Here is a 17,350-nt window from a genome sequence, read left to right on the forward strand (position 1 = left end):
CACCCCAAACTCATCTTCCGGGCAGCGCCGGACCGCTTGTGGACTGCGCCTGCGCTGGTCTGGGATTGAAAGGTCGCAACCAGAGGCGGCGCTCTGGTCTCCAGGCAACGGGAATAACAGAGGTGGACAAGAGCGCCTGCGCGAACGGCAGTTGGGTTTAGTCAGGTGTGGAAAAAGTGGATCTTGGGGATTTTTCCCTCAGCAGGAGTGGCCCCCAAGCGCCTCAGGTATGCGAAAAGGAGGAGAGACACGGAATCGTTACCACCACCTTCCCAAGGGACCAGAGAGTGAGAGTTTGTCTCTAGAGGCCGAATCCCCGCGAGGGTTACCATTTGACCCTCTGGGAACTTTCAAGTTCCGGATCTAAAGCTGACTGGAGCGGTGAGGAGTCACGCCCCGCGCTCCTATACACTGGTACCTGGTGCGGTTTGGGCCATAGAGCATCTTTGGATGAGGGTTTGACAGCCAAGCACCTGCTTCAATCCGGGGCGCCCGGTGCTCTTTGTAGTTCCTAGCAGGGGGAAAGCCCAGGGAGAGCTCGGTGCCAGGCCCCGTCGCCAGGCCACTGTTCTCACCCTGTAAAAATGTGGGACCGGGCTCGGAGCAGACTCTGCAGTTTACAAGAACCGGGGCTAGTAAGAGCAGGTTGCCTGGTTTTTGTTTTGGTTTTTTGTTTTGTTTTGGTCACAGATGACCTTTGATCTAAGGCTCTTTCCACCCATTCCACAATAGTGTACGGCAGATCGGACACGGGTGTGGAGGAAAGCCAGCGGCAGAACACCTGTGTCCCGTTCATGATTTGGTCCTCGGGGCTTAACAATGTCTGGCACATAATCGTCACTCACTAAATAAATGCTTACTGAAGGAAGGTCCTGGCTGATTCCGCACTACGTTTAAAGGGAATGTGGGCAGGGCAAATGTAGGAACAGTTTACTCTAGCAGCCTAGCAGTGGGGAGTGAAGCTCAGACTAATTCTTCCCATGTATCTGTTTTAAATCTTCCCCTAGGCTTTGGTCCAGGCCCTGAATGGCTGGTCTCCAGTTGGCTCCACATCTGCCTGTGGGCGTTATGTTCCCACATAATAAAACAGAAGCGCCAGGGCTCCACTCAGCTAAGAGGGACCCTTATGAACAAGGTGACTCTTCCCAGCGGTCCTCGATGGGACACTTGAGGAACAATTTCCAGCAGAAGTTTTGGAACAATACAGAGCCTGAGCCGGAGGAGGGTGTCTCCACTCACCCCAAAGGGAACATGTGCACAAAAGCCCGGAGGCACTCCTGTCCCCAGAGTGCCAGGATCAGCCAGCAGAGCTCAGCAAGCAATCCCCAGGGCCAAGGAAAGGGCTCGTTTTCCTTGTCAAGCCCTCAACCCCGGTATCCCAAAGCAAATGACCAAGACTTCATTCCCTTTAGGAAGAAACGAGTTGGAGTAGATCGGGCATACCCACTGAAACCCATGGCCCACCGGAAGTCTCATAGTACAGGTGAGGTAGGCACCGATGGGGACCAGAATGCCTATCCAAGACTCCCTAACTCGAGCGAGCTTTCAGACAGCAACTTTGGCTTGAGAAGCTGGTTGAATTCGTCTCTTTTTGCCTCTGTGCAGGCAGAGAAGGTCATGGCGGACCTCCATAGGACCGAGTGGACACAGATTCGAAGACTAGAAGCGGCAGGTGAGACGCTAGAGATGGAAATCCGCAGAAAAGAGAGCCTCCTGAGAGAGAAGCTGAAGAAGACAGAGGAGGGTCTCCGAAGGATTCAGAAGGAAAAGAAACGGGCCCAGGAGCATGAAGACAGAGAGCTACTAAGAACGACCCTATCTGCAGGGAGAGTTAGGGACCGTAACAGCAACGCCACACAGACACCCAGTTTATCTCCCGAGTTCAGTTCTGAGGAATTCAGTAGAGATAGGGGAGAGGGTCAACCTTGTGAATGGGCTCAGAAAACCTGTAGCCCACTCCAGTTCTCTGATTATGAAATCCAGAGGCTCAAAAGGGAGAGGCTGATGGCAAGCAACAACAAAGTCCGAGACTCAGGGCCTCCCGCAGACGAATTCCTGAAACCTTCAGAAGAGCTGGGCAGCGCATTGCAGGCATCAAGCCCGTCGGCATCACCAAGCTCCTTGGGGTCCGGTTCCTCCACAGAAGAGCCAGAGCTGAGCAAGTGCAGCCACTGTGGACGCTCGTTTCTTTCTCTCAGGCTGCAGAGACACTCCACCGTCTGTGGGAGGATGCAAGGGTCCAAGAGGAAAGTGTTCGACTCCTCCAGGGCCCGGGCTAAGGGCACAGAGCTAGAGCAGTACTTGAACTGGAAGGGGCCAGCCACCGCCGCCGAGGTAATAAGAGCCTCCTAGGTTTGACTCTGTATGGGGGTGCGTGTAATGGACTGCTGCGTCCTCGCTAGTTCCCGTTGGGAACCGGGACAGTGTAGAGCGGAGGGGAGAATCACAACTTCCCTTTGCTAGTCTCTGTGATCAGAGCTTTCTCTACAAGCCTCACAATTCTGTATGAATCTTATTGTCTATCATTGTATCCATTCAAAATTCAAGGCTCAGACATCTAAACATACACACACACACACACACACACAAGGCTCAGACATCTAAACACATACACATCAGACCTACCTCCTCAACACACACACACACACACACACACACACACACACAAAGCTTGGACAGTTTAAGTAGATTTTTTATCTTTTAGTGTTAGCCTCAGGGACCTGTACATACTAGATAAACAGTCTATTGCTGATCAATAGTCCCTGCTCTTGATCTTATTAGATTTAAATCTTACTAGAATTGACTCCAAAATCTAGATTTTAAAATATAATGTCCTTTTGATTATTGTAAAAACGAATTCATATTTGCTGCAGGGAAAAAATAACTCATAAAAACAAAATTTTAAAAACTTGCAATTTGAGTTAAAACGAACATGACATTTTTCTGACTTATGAGAATTCCTTGCTTTCTCTCATTTGTCACCGTGCTCAGCTGTACCTACTCTTTAAAAGTGAGCTCAGTTTTGATGTATTCGTAGTAAATTCCAGAAACACATGTAAGTTTGGATCCACCTCTCCAGTTAGGGTATTAACACCACAGGGATAAAGTACTTGTTTGAGGACTCTTTTTCTTTTTCTTTTCTAGCTAGCTCTCCAAAACATCCCTCACTTTAGAAAAACCAGAATGGGAACCGTTAGGGAGGGATTCACGACATCTAACTGATACGGCTCAGGACTTTGTGGGCTGATTTAGACCCACCTGGAGACCATTGCCCCATAGCCAGTCTTTGAGAGTATGCCATTTGGTCTGTAAAATAAGCTTCTCCAGAGTGTTTATTGTAGAAAATCATATTCAGTCTGTGATTTCTGTGGGGTCATGAGTTTAAAAAAATATTAAAAGAATAAGATGAACAGGGTTGGGAAAAACCCACATTAGAGCTGGGCGGTGGTGGCACCTTTAATCCCAGCACTCGGGAGGCAGTGGCAGGCGGGTCTCTGTGAGTTTGAGGCCAGCCTAGTCTACAAAAGCTAGTTCCAGGACAGACTCCAAAGCTACAGAGAAACCTTGTCAAAAAACAAAACAAAAAACACCAAAAACAAAAAACCAAACCAAAAACAAAACAAAACAAAAACCCATGTTAGGTGATCTCAAAGGCCCCCATGTAACAGTATGGGGAAAAAAACAGAACATATTTTGGTTTCATTTCTTCCCAAAGCATGTGAGCCCGCATGGGCTCTCCCTCTTCTCCCCTTCCCACTTCTCCCTCCCCCTCCTTGCAGGCTGGCCTAGAACTCACTATGTAGACCAGGCTGGCCTCAGACTCACCTGTCTGCTTTCCAAGTGCTGGGATTAGAGATGTGGGTCACTGCATCCAGTTCCCAGTTCTCTCTTTTCAGGACTTTCCAGTTTAAATGTCCTCTCGCTGGAGCCTTTAAAAACACCCACTGGTGTGATGGATGTTCGAAGATAACTTAATAATTATAGTGTTTTTGCTCAGTACAATTTGAGAGATCGCCACAAGAATGTCTCCCGCATGTTTAGAGATAATGTTCCTAAAATCCAGCTTCCAACAAGAAGTCAGCATTTTGCAGACAGATAATGACAGGATGGCCAGTTACTATTCTTTCCTCCTTGGTCGGCCTGGTAATTCACTGGGGATTCCCTATGGCCTACCATAACTTAGTTGGGGCCATCATCGAAAAGAACCTGTGCTTCTTAAGTTCCTAAATATGGTAGCACTAAAGCTAAACCACACAGCCCAGCTCTGAGAAGACTGGGTTGAGGTCATGAGCTGCACAGGGACACAAGGCAGAAAGGACTTCGGCAGACTGTGAGCTACCCAGGGAGTGCCTCAAGTCTCACTCCAGAGCTCTGCGCCATCTTTGAGCTAAGTGGCTGCAGCTCCTTGCTGCTTTTCCCACATACTCTGCAGCTCGGCTTTTTCCAAGTCACTTCCTATTCACACGACATCCAGCAGACACACACCGTGTCTACTAGCTGTCCGCACGTGAGGCAGGAACCCACACACGACTTTGTGCTTAATGTGGTAAGGAACATCTCAGTAGGACACAGAATGAAAATACAGCTACTGTATCCCCTAGAATTCTGGCTGAATTCTTTTAAGGTTCCTGGGGGCCATATTTTAATGCCAGTCCCTTTGTCTTTTGTCTCAGTAAGACATACCCGATAGAGCATGCTTTGTCCTATTACCTATTACTAAGAGGTATTTGTCTTTTTCGTTCTCTTAAAGATTAATATTTACAGCCAGGCTGTGGTGGCGCACGCCAGGACTTGGGGTTAATCACTCCTAGCACTCAGGAGGCAGAGGCAGGTGGATCTCTGTGAGTTTGAGGCCAGGCTGGTCTACAAGAGCTAGTTCCAGGACAGCTAGGATGGTTACACAGACAGAGAAGCCTTGTCTCTGTAGTAATAGGAGTGGTGGGGCTGCATCCCCAGCACCCCAGCCGCCTGCTAGCTTATGCCCCGAAATAATTACACGGATACTGTATTCTTTTAAACACTGCTTGGCCCATTAGCTCTAGCCCTTACTGGCTAATTCTCCTGATCAACCCATCTCTAATAAACTGTGTAGCACCAGTCTTACCGGGAAGATTCTAGCCTACGTCCATCCTGGGTCGGAGCTGCCTGGGAGAGAGGAGCCTGGCGTCTATCTGAGGCGTCTGCCCCAGAGAGCAGAGCTATAGAGTCTGAGCTAACTTCCTCTTCCTCCCAGCATGCTGTTCTGCCTACTCCACCCACCTAAGGGATGGCCTATCAAAATGGGCCAAGGCAGTTTGTTTATTACCAATGACCTTCCTCCATCATGTCTCAAAAAGCCAAAACAAAAAATTAATATTTATTTTGTGTTTGTGAGTGTGCATGCATGCCTGTTGAGATCAGAGGAATGTGAGAGTTGGTTCTCTTTTTCCCCCACGTGGGTTTTGGGGATTAAACTCAGGTCTTTGGGTTTGATGACAGGCGCCCTCACCCACTGCGACATCTTGCTGGGCCCACCTTTATTTTAAATAGTTAAGTATATACATCTTAGACACCGTGTGGTATTAAATGATCTATAATGCACTCTTACTTCTTCCTTTTCAGGTTCCTTCTTGAGTCTCCGTTGTGTAATATGTCTTCTGGCATGTGTTTCCAGGATTCTAAATAATACACTTATTTTCTTGATTTGCCAACCCTCCGTGTCCTCTGACGGCTGCTCGTCCTCACAGACGAAGCTCTGTCTCAATCCCTCTCCCCCTTGCCTTCTCCACTATTTCCCCTTTCCACTCTAGCTGGCCGTGGTTCTGATTTAAAACAGTGGGACTTTACACGACCGTTATACCATCTCCTTCACTGATATTGGAGCAAATTCCGCTCCTGCCCACGTGGACTTGGGGCTAATCACTACTAACTTTCCATCTCCTTCAATCAGTCTGTACTTACAATTACAATTAGTCTGTACTTAAAACCTTCCCTAACTAACCTTCTGGATGCTAGGAATTTGTTACTGTCTTTTTCTAAGTGTCCAGATACTTTTTTACGACAAATCAGTTTGAGGTGCCCCCACCCCATTCTGGAAATTGCTCCTGCTCTATCTGATCTGGCCATTCTTTGGCTTTGGAACTTCCCTCTGCTTCTCCTGTGTTGGTCCTGTCTTTTTCTTCTTTCCCTGTTCATTGTTTTGCTGAAATTTACCAAGAGATATGCATAGATGGTATATTCTTATTCATGGACTTAAAGAAAATGTCTACATAAACGCTTCCTATTTGATGATTTGGCTGGGTATATCAGAACTTCGTTTTGGAGACATTGCCTCACTCTGTAACCCTAGCTGGCCTGAAGCTCAGAGATCAGCCTGCCTCTGCCTCCATGCCTGGCCCTTTATTAGAACTCTGTTTTTTTGTCAAAAAACAAATTTAATGAAAGCTATAAAAATAGAAAAGAGACATTTCATGATCCCTCACTTTATTACAGAACTTTAAAGATGGTATTTCTTTGTCGCTTTGATTGCCTAGTGTTTGTTGTTGAGAACTCTTAATGTTTTGATTCCTGCTTCATTTTCTGAAACCTATTTTGTTTCATTTTCCAAAGCCAACAGGGTTTTCTTTAAAATTTTAAGATTTTATAGTGTTTGCTTCAGAGCTTTGATAAGTCATTTCAGTTTCAAGACTTGTGATCTTTGAGTCTACAAGTATTAATTATATTATTTAACAACTTCCTCTCGTACTTTCTGTCCTTATTGGAACAAGTTTGCTCACATGTCAAACTTTCTGAACTGATTTTCAGATCATATCTACTGTCCATCTGCTTTCTCTTTTTTCCATTCTGAGTGTTTTTCTTTATTATTTTGTCATGCTTCTATTTGAGTTTTGACTATCAGGCTTTTAATTTATAGTTATTGTTATTTTATTTCTGGTTGTTCATCTTTCATAATACACTCCTTTTATGGACAAAATCTTTCTTTTAAAAATATTTATTTTGGGGCTGGAGAGATGGCTCAGGGGTTAAGAGCACTGACTGCTCTTCCAGAGGTCCTGAGTTCAATTCCCAGCAACCACATGGTGGCTCACAACCACCTATAATAAGATCTGGTGCCCTCTACTGGCGTGCAGGCATTCATGGAGGCTGAACACTGTGTGCATAATAAATAAATAAATCTTAAAAAAATATTTATTTTGTTTTATATATATGGGTGTTTTGCTTGTGCATATGGCTGCACCATGTGTATGCACTGTCAAAGGAGGCCAAAGAAGGCATGGGATTCACGTGGGACCTGGGAATCAAACCTGGGTCCTCTGCAAGAACAGTCAGTGCTGTTAACTGCTGAGCTATCTCTATACTCTGGACACAATATCTTTTAATACTTCATTGATACCATATTTTCCTGTGTAGATATTTCTGTGTGTGTGTTTCAGTTTCCCGAGTTTTTGTTCTTGTGCTTTGCGGACCTTTTCTCTTTAGTTAAACGCTCATCAAGGATCTCACAATCCTTGCCTGTTCATTTGGTGGTTTTGTTTTTGATTTTCATTTGAGACAGCGTCTCATCATTTGGTACTGGTGACTTTGAGTTCACAGAGATCCTCCTGTCTCTGCCTCCTGAGTGCTGGGATTAAAAGTGTGCACACCCTGCTGTTCATTTAAGCTTAGTGGATTTATTCACTAAAGGACTTCATAGTTATCAGTGAGCCCTGTAATGGTGACCCCCAAAGCCAGTGTTGGGAGGTTCATTTCTGGCTACTGGGTGGATCCGAAGAACTACTGTCCTCCCAAGAGGATGCTAGTTACTGGTGCTCTGGGAGCTGCTCTTAAAGCAGTTTGACAGTTCCGTGGCTGCTGGGTGCTCTTACTTAGGCTTCCCCACCACCAGCGCTGAAAGGAACCCTGTTCCTTATCCTGGCTGGATTTTCTGCACTGAAACCTATCTAGGAGTTGGAGAGCTGTCTCAGCAGTTAACGATGCTTACTGCTTTTCCAGAGGACCTGAGTTCAATTTCCAACCCCCACGTCTGGTGGTGGCTCACAACTACCTGTAACTCCAAGAGATCTAACACCCTCTCCAGACCTTCATTCATGGGCATTTATACACATATGGTACACACACAAAGAAAGACACAAATCGAAGATTTTAAAAAAATCTTTAAGGAGCTGGAAAGATGGCTCAGTGGTTAAGAACACCAATTGCTCTTCCAAAGGACCCAGGTTCAAGTCCCATTACTGACATGACAACTCACAACTGTCTATAACTCCAGTTCCAGGGGATCTAATGCTCTCATGCAGGCAAAACACCAATGCAAATAAAATAAAAAAAAAAACAAGCAAATAAATCTTTAAAACCTATCTAATTCAGTTTTTCCAGAGAACAAGTCTCTCTTCTCCTGGGAGGATAGCAGGGGTGCTAGGCACATGGGTACACAGGGTAGGAGAGGAGTTCTAAACTCAGCTTGTTTTCTTCCCCACACCTTCCTACTTTCTACCTGAGCCAGCTCCCTCAGGGGACCTGGCAGAAAGATGCCTGGCCTGCAGGTAGGACCACTCCACTCCTTGGAGGCTCTTGGGCTGGGCCTCAGTGCTGGCAGGTCAGTCATCACTCTTCCTCCTTTGTGTTCTTTGATTTGAGGACCTTTTCACACCCTTATTGCTGTCAGGGAGCCCGAGAGAGGAGAGATCCAAGGCAGCTGGAGGCTCAGTCTCAGCTGGAGGCTCACTGTCCTTTTCCTGTTACAGACTGAGCCTCCCCGGAAGAGCACCTGGAGACAGAAGCACGAGTCTTTTATCCGCACCCTCCGTCATGCTCGGCAGGTCCAGCAGGTCATCGCCAGAGGTGGGAATCCCTCAGACTTGCCCCCCATCCTGCCTGCGGAAAACCCAGACTATGTCCAGTGTCCCCACTGCAGCCGCCACTTTGCTCCCAAGGTGGCTGAACGACACATACCCAAGTGTAAGACCAACAAGAACCGCCCTCCACCCCCGAGGAGGCACGACAGCTGAGCAGACAATGGCAGAACCCGCCTTACTTAGTTGAGGAGGCTGAGCTTCCCTTCAGCGGTAAACCAGAGCATGAGTGGCAGAAAGCAGGGAGAAGCGGAACCTTTGCAGAACTCAGGCTCCACCTGCTGAGCCAAACCACTCCGGAGGAGAGCCCGCTGCCTGGCAGGAGGCGGGTGGAAGCTCAGCTTCTCACTGGATCATAACCCTGGCTGTGTGTTTATGTTCTTGCCTGAAGGACTGGGGCGGGTGTGTGTGAGAGAGAGGACGCTGGGTAGTGAGGCCGCATTAAAGCGCTCTTCTCCTGAGCCCGACCGTGGTTTGTGAAGTGCCTGTATTCAGTTGTGCTTTCTGACCATGGCACGTGTCCAGGGTTTCTGTTAGCCCTTCTTGCTTTTCAAAGTAGGGATAATAAAGAGGAGTGAGGTCAGAGGGTCATTGCCATACAGATGGTAACTCTTATAAAAGATAGAAGTTTGTGCTGTCAGGAATTATTGATGGAAATCTATCCTTGGCCTCCATGGCCCATGGTTCTGGCTGCTAGCCAACAAAAGTATGTAACATTAGGGGACCAGTGTATCCTTAACCTTCCCCATGGTGTGCTGTATAATGAAACATCTTTTTGCACTTTACAGGGTAGGGATGAATAGAAAACAATTTTACTTCTTTTTAAACGCATCTCATATGTTAAAGAAAGAAGCCCCTAGGACCCTTTCAAACAATATTGTCTGGGTACCTTGAGACAGCAGAACCAGTCTAAGCAAGCATAGACAATGTTCATTTTCATGGCCCTGTGATCAGAGCGTAGTCAGACTTCTATTTTAAACACTGAAAGGGATCAGGTCTTCTTAACAGTGAGAACATTGCTCACTTCAAGTTAGACCTTCAACTAGGGGGTTTGGGGAGCTTAGAAAGATGGGCGCTGAAGCTCTTAAAAATGCTGGATTTTTAGCCTGACATGCCCCCAATCCTGGCAAGTTTATTGAGGAGTACACAGTTCTTTACATCAGGTTAAAGGGAACAGATAAGCAGCCGTGGCTAAAGAAGTCACAATGTTGTATCCCCATGGATGTTCACAATTTTTAAAGATTATCTTATGAGTGTTTTGACTGCACACCGGTACCTGCAGAAGTCAGAAGTGTTGATCCCCTGGATCTGGAGTTACAGATGGTTGTGAGCCACCATGTATGTGCTAGGAACCCAGGTTCTTTGTTTCTTTGTTTTGGCACAGGGTTTTTTGTGTAGCTTGGTGATCCTGAAACTTACCCTAAAGACCAGACTGGCCTTGAACTGACAGAGATCCACCACTTCTGCCTCCTGAGTGCTGGGACTAAAGGTTCTTAACCTCAGAACCATCTCTCCAGCCCCCACCCCACCCCACCCCAGATGCTTTATTGTTCATATGTTTTTTGTTTTTTCGAGGCAAGGTTTCTCTGTGTAGCCCTAGCTGTCCTGGAACTAGCTCTGTAGACCAGGCTACATGGAGGACTCATGGAGATCTGCCTGCCTCTGCCTCCCGAGTGCAGGGATTAAAGGCGTGCATCACCTTGCCCTGCCCCAGATCCTTTGTCATGAAGCATTCAAAAAATATAACTTTTAAAAACTTGGTATAGGAGCATGTCTTAACACACTGGAGGCTGTAGAAACACGGGGCCGTAACCTACACAGGACACACTGGAAGGGGTTCACAATCTGCCACTCCTTCAGTTGGGAATGATAGCAAGTAAAGCCAGATTCTCTTCCTTCATCTGCTGGGCCTCTTAGACATATGGATTTGGGATCCCACAATGTTATTAGGGTCACAGTTTAAAGCCCTCAAGGGGAAACAACTGTGTGTGGGTCTTACTATAGACACAAGCAGTTATTCATTCTTGAGTTGCCAAAGAAAGAAAACAAGAGCCCTTGTCTTTGTGTTCCCGTTGACCTCAGCTTTTGCCAGTCTTTTGAATTCAGCTTGCTCCGGGGAGGTCAGAGCTGTTTTACAACCTCGAGTCTCTTCCTCAGTAGAGGTCACATAGATGCTGCTTGTCAAGTCCGTATGTTGTTACTTTAAGCACATGTCATAAACATCATACATTTTAAAGTTAAAAAAGCTATGGGAAATTCTCGTGGTGAAACGCACAAGGTAGCTCTTTTTATTTAGAAGTGTGTACAGACATGCTGAGCTTTCCTAGTTCACAAAGCTTGTCAACATTGGATTGCCCTTCACGACTACACAGACTGGCAAGCAAAGCTGTGACACAGATTTTCCTCCCCTAGGCCCATGACCTGTGAGGTTTAGTGATCAGCACATTTATGTCGGCAGTTAATCACTGGACAATAAATGACTTCTGGCCTTGTAGGGATCTCAGTCTTGACTACAGCCCACCACACCTCCTGCTATTATGACTGATACTTCCTTTGAGGCCTGGGGACCTCATGTGAAGGACTTTCTGTAAAATATATGTTTTCCTCTGGGCTGCTCTTCCTATCATGAATGTTTCTGAACAGATAACAAACCAAATGAAATTTGAGCGTTAGGAGCCTTTTGCTTCAAACTGCAGTGCAGCGCTCAGCCAAGAAAAGGAGCAGCTGTTATTCCAAGGATACCAAATACAACTCAGCTGTCTTGAGGAAGTCTTAGCAACAAACTGGCAGGATCACTTGGAATGGTCTCTCATCAGGACCAAGGAGGTGCGTAAAAGAAACCTGATGCCTCTTATCACTGTGCACACATGGTGTGTACAACTGCAGGCACACACACGCCAGTGTGTGAGGTCAGAGGCAGTGCTGTGATTCAGCAGGATGAACTCAGGTCACCAGGCCTGCCCAGCAAGCCACTTTGACCTGCTGAGCTACCCTGCTAGCCCAGGACCCTTCTTTTAATGTCTCCTTTTCCCCCTCTGGGCTTTCTGAATTTTTACAAACTTTCTTAGGAAAAAAAAAAAACTATTGCAGTACAAATGATTTTTCTGGCAAGAATGAGATTGGAAAACAGCCGAGGTTGTTTCTGTGTAATGTCTCGCATTATTTCTGTTAAAAGACCATTTTTTCATTACTACTATTTATTTATAGTAGACTCACAGAATCAGAGCTTTCCCATGGCCTAGAACCTTGGGTGTTTTGTCTCCAGTGACTGAGTTGGTGCACAGGTTTACTGAAGCTGAGAGTTTAAATGTTTATTTAAACAGAAATGCCACACCACTCCACCCTCACCCTTTCTAGCATCTGGCTAACAATAAGCTGGCTTTTCAGCAAAGTGTTGGCACAGAGGATTAACGCAGGCTATACTGTAACTCAAAGCAACGCTACTGGAAAGCTCCAAACACCTAGCACTGCATAGAGGACAAGCAGGGCAATTCACCAAGATTTAGCTACAGGAAACCATTTGAATACTTTTCTGCTGTCTTGTATTTTGCTCAACTCAGTGCATGGCTGCCATGTCTCACTGTTCTGCTTGCATAGCTGTTTGGTGGAGGAAACAATCTCATGGCTGTCCTAGGCACAATTCTGAAAAGTGCAAATTATCTCTAAGGCACAGAACTGAGCTTCTCAGCTGGATTAATGGCAAACCTAGACTTCCCATGGGAACACACTAGAGAAAACACTGCCATGCTCTGCTAGAGAATGACTCTCCAGGGCTCCTGCCCACCTCAACACTCACTCTCACCCCACAGTCAGCGACATGCCCACGGCCCTCAGTTCCCAAGCAAAAGCAATGCTCAGAATGAAGACTTAAGCCCTGCCTCTCAGGCCTGCTGAGATGGTAAGCGTAAGGATACAGGACCTTGAAAGGCCAGCCAGTCCTGAAGAAAACCAAAGTTGCATTGACATGATGAACCAAAACTCTCTGACAGGGATTACAGCCAATGGCTAGACCCCTAGAACTTGTGACCTTATGTCAGGATTGGGCCTTCCCTTATTCTGGGAAAAGGCTTCAGTGATTACATCAGTACTATTGTACTAGGCTTCTCAGAATTGAGAAAACAATGGGACATCAATGATCCCATCGGACAGAGTTGCCCATCCCCCAGAGATGGGGCTTTCTCCCAGCACCAGCCTTTATACCGCTGGTTTAGGGAAATGGCAAAAATTTCTTCTGCACAGGTAGGTCCTCCTGCAATATTAAAATAGATAGCAAACTTTTCTTTTTTTGCTTTGGTTAAAGGAAACAATATTAGTTTAGCTGTATGTAGCATAGAGGATGTGGTACTTATCAAAGCAGCTGCTGTGGCCCCAAACACAAGCAATTCATTAGACTTGGTGGAAGCACAAGGCTCACATTTAAGGGAAACCATCAGATGCTTGCCTAGAAGGTTGGCTCTTCTAGGACACAATCCTGTTTTTGGAAAAGGTAGCTTGCTCCTCTCAATAAGAACACAGCAGAAGTGAGCTTGCAGCCAGTTTCCTTTCACTTGGCAGGTTCTACCTGTCAAGTTTTGGGACCCCAAGGATTTGGTGCTGGCTTTGGGCCACTCAAGTATGAAAGATGATACTGACTTACTGGGTATGATATGTCTTCAAAACACACCAAAGAGGAAAAATACTGACTAGACATAGAAAGAGGGTGCCTGGGGCTACTTATCCCAGTCAGACCCCTAACGGTCACGACACTAGAAGTACAAAGAAGCCTTCACAAGGGCAGAAGACTTTAGTGCCACTGAGACAAGGCACTGAGGGAAGTGTTACCGTCCCTCCTGCTGATCTTTACAGCTCTAGCTATTACCCACTGGTGTATTCTCTTAGACATCTCCTCTCTGGGAGGAGTCCTTCAGAGCTGGGAAATCCCACCTTGTACTAACCGTAGCCTGAAAGTTTGGCTGTGTGACGAGGGACCTGCCCTTTCTCTGCTTCTCACTGATGTTTCAAGCAGCCTCCACAGGGAACGCAATCTAAGCTTCCCCATAAAGCAGTCAGCTGCATGAAGCAACAACTTCCTGAACACAAGCTCTAGACTGACTGCCAAGAAATTTTCCTGGACTCCAGGCTTCTGAGAAGACATGGATACTTTACCACTCTCGGGAGGACCCTGGGCAGGCCAGGCCTGGCCACAGCCCACTCCGATTTTACATTTTCCCTTCCTTCACCCAGAAGTGCGATGCCTGATGTTAAAATCTGAAGGCAACTTCCAATTTATGATGAAAATGATAAATGGGATATGAGGTGCTACCAGCGCAAACAAGGTGAGTACTATGTCTCTTCTTCAAAGGTGGGATCAAAAGATGAGGTACAGAGCTGCTGTTGCTATGGCAGTCACTGATGACAAAGCCAGGGCCACAGGACCCTTCCATTCTCCGAAACAATAATATCACTCCTAGATCCTACCTAAAAGGCAATGCCACTCTCCAAATGCACAAGGAAAGTGCTTTAGAGCCTCCCTCTGCCCTGCGCTCCGTGTCTGCAAGTGAACAAAGCCAGGAAAGCTGCTCTCTGCACTCGGTAAGTGTGCGGTGAAGTTCTTTGGGTCCCAGTTTCCTGAGGGCTATGTGGGTTCAGGAGACTAGAGGCTGGGTCGACAAGAGTCTGTTCCAAGGAGGCACCAGGAATCCGAATCTAAGTCAGGCTTCGGATCCACTTCCATTTCTTCCTTTGCTGTCTGAGTTCCTTTGGAATGCAACCCCACCTGTCCAGACAAAGCAGTTTCACGTTAGCAGTGAATGAGTTAGCACTGGCCACAGTACTTCCGGATGTGTTTTCAACGCTCAAGAGTGGCTGCCAGTTGTGGAAGGCTCTGGTGGCACTGCCTTGGAAACAGTCTCCATCTTTACATTTACGCAGGTAGCATAACTACTTCTGGTTTGCCTAGGCCCATGGGGTTGGGGTATTAGTATGAAAATAAAATGGCTGGGGGTCGTAGTGCATACCTCTAATCCCAGCACTCAGGAAGCAGAAGCAGGAAGATCTGTCTCCATGAGTTTGAAGTCACCCTGGGTCTATATAATGAGTTTCAGACCAGCCAGGGCTATATAGTGAGATCCTGTCTCAAAAAACAAAAACAAAAAACAACCCTCTCCCCCCATCACCACCATCAGTCCTGTGCCTGCTACCACGCCAACCTTATCTCAGGAATGGACATTACCTTCTGAAGTGTTTCATAGACACTGTTTCCCTCCATCTTCTAAACAACTTACATAGAGCAGGTTGTTGACAAAGTTTTGAGTCCAGACTCACATAAGACAGCCAAGGAAGGATTCTTCCTCACTCATACCAGGAAAATGCGAAACGTTTTCCCCAACTATTTAACCTGACCTCAATAAAGCCATAATTCTAACTTAGTTTTCAGAAAAGAGCATGAGTGTGCCCGTGCCACTCTCTGCAGGGAAGAGGACAACCCTTGCTTGGGAGATTGTCAGGTCTATGCGACAAGTACTTTACTTAGCTGAGCCATTTCCCCAGTCCTACATCATTTTTAGAATCTCCTTTAATCAGCAAGGCTAGGGACATAGCTCAGTGGTAGGTCATTTGCCTATTGTGTATGTGCAAGACACTGGGTTCAATCTCCACTGTTGCACAAAATAATACACAAACAAAATGGTTAAAGTAATTATTAATACATATAAACACCAAATAGAATGACATTTTAATAATTACTGAACCTATATGGTAGGCATAGGGGTATTCATTATAATATTTAGACATTTTCATAATAAAAGTAAAGAAAAAACAAACAACTAGTAATAGAAAACTAAGTTAGGTGTTAAAAATGATAAAATCCAGATATCTGAACCAGGTAGGTCCAAGGCTCCTGGAATCAAGCCCAAGAGTCACATCATTAAGAGACAGCGAATCACAAAGGGCGAAGTTGACTCAGTACCTTACAGTTTGTGAACTTTCAAAGCAGACTGAGAAATTCGATTACTCTCCAAGAATGCTCTCACCTGCTCGCCTCCTTCCAATCTCTTGTTTAGCTTTTGTAGCTGGGTAAAAATCTGGAGGTTTTCTTGTTGTAGCTTCTGTTGTTCATCCAGACACTTTAACACCAGAGCCTTCAGCCTCTCGACCTCCGCCTGCAGAGCGCTGCACGCACAGGCGGGCGAGGCCAATGCTTTCCCAGCACACAGGCCTGCAGGATTCAGTCGGGGTGGCTGCGAACAAGGAGAGAGAGAGAGAATGCAGGAGGATCTGCCATGGTCCCATGCAAACAGCTTTCACTTCAACCAACACAGCAAGACAAATGCACACGAGAACAGGAGCCAGTGAAACAGAAATGCCGGGATTTCAACTGCACTCGGTACTAATAGGACAAGGGAACTCTCGGTGCTTAGGCCTCATTAGTCTACAGTAAGAATCATCTATTTGGGAGGAGTTTGCAAAAAATCTTTATGTTTTTATATGCTCTTTTTAAAAATGCTGCGGTGAGGAAAAAAGCATGAATTTATTTGGAACAAGTTCTGATCACAGGATGTGGTTCACAAAATGTAGCTGGTGACACTGTAGAAGAGATCTGAGGAGAGTTGGCTAAAGGAAACAGACAGCCCACACAGCAAGGGGAAAGTCCACCTTCAAGTTTTAAAGGTTTGTCACCTCTCTCCTGGGAAGGCTTTCAATTACTATTCTAGCCTGATTTTTCTTCCTTATATACTTTTTAGTAGGTCAGAGTCAAAATCCCAGCACTTGGAGGCAGGTGGATCTCTGAGTTTAAAGCCAGTCTGGTCTACAGAGTGAGTTCCAGGACAGCCAGGGCTGCAGAGAAACCCTGTCTCAAAAAAAAAAAAAAAAATCAAACAAACAAATCAATTAAAAAAAAAATCAAGCTGGACAGTTGGTGGTGCACACCTTTAATCCCAGCACTAGAGAGGCAGAAGCAGGCAGATCTCTGTGAGTTTGAGGCCAGCCTGGTTTACAGAGTGAGTTCCAGGACAGCCAGGGCTACACACCCTGTCTCCTAAAAAAAAAAAAAAAAGCAATTTATGTTTAGCCTTGGGTCCTAGATAGCCTAAGATATTTCATTATGTATATGCAAAAATTCCAAAATCCAGCAAAATATGAGATTTAGAAACCTTCTGGGTCCCAAGCACTTGGATAAAAGATACTCACCCTGTACCTGTGATTGCATTTGTGCTATAAACTACACACACACACCAATCACACTATCCAACTCACAAAGTCAAGTGATAACTATGTGGCTTCTCAAGCCTGACAGCCCCGCTTTAGAGCTGCTGAGTTACCACAATGCATTCTACACAGGCTGGATGTATATGCGCTGCTCCTTCAGTACACTACAGGCATTATTTCTTTCTTCCTTTTTTTTTAAGACAGGGTTTCTCTATAAAACCTATGGCTGTCCTAAAACTCACTCTGTAGACCAGGCTGGCCTCAAACTCACAGAGCTCTATCTGCCTCTGCCTCCCGAAAGCTGAGATTAAAGGTGTGCGCCACCATGCCAGGCC

General features: G+C 46.0%; 2 protein-coding genes across 3 annotated transcripts in view; one reads left to right on the top strand and one right to left on the bottom strand.

The window, feature by feature from the left end:
- The first annotated feature begins 176 nt into the window (after positions 1-176).
- Positions 177-9,543, top strand: Zc2hc1c (zinc finger C2HC-type containing 1C). The gene is made up of 3 exons (XM_005343366.2): positions 177-227; positions 1,008-2,334; positions 8,721-9,543. Exons 2-3 carry the CDS (start codon positions 1,027-1,029, stop codon positions 8,982-8,984), a joined length of 1,572 nt encoding a protein of 523 aa, XP_005343423.1. The 5' UTR covers positions 177-227; positions 1,008-1,026; the 3' UTR covers positions 8,985-9,543.
- A 1,550-nt stretch (positions 9,544-11,093) lies between these two features.
- Positions 11,094-17,350, bottom strand: part of Nek9 (NIMA related kinase 9) — a 39,947-nt gene continuing 33,690 nt past the window's right edge. For both annotated transcript variants that reach the window (XM_005343367.3, XM_026780141.1), the window contains 2 exons: positions 15,839-16,045; positions 11,094-14,583 (listed from right to left, as the gene is read on the bottom strand). In XM_005343367.3, the coding sequence (XP_005343424.1) occupies positions 14,461-14,583; positions 15,839-16,045 (330 nt within the window). In that variant the 3' untranslated portion in view covers positions 11,094-14,460. The remainder of the gene's footprint in view (positions 14,584-15,838; positions 16,046-17,350) is intronic.

The sequence above is a fragment of the Microtus ochrogaster genome, chromosome 1 (assembly GCF_000317375.1).
Source record: "Microtus ochrogaster isolate Prairie Vole_2 chromosome 1, MicOch1.0, whole genome shotgun sequence".
NCBI classification, from domain to species: domain Eukaryota; kingdom Metazoa; phylum Chordata; class Mammalia; order Rodentia; family Cricetidae; genus Microtus; species Microtus ochrogaster.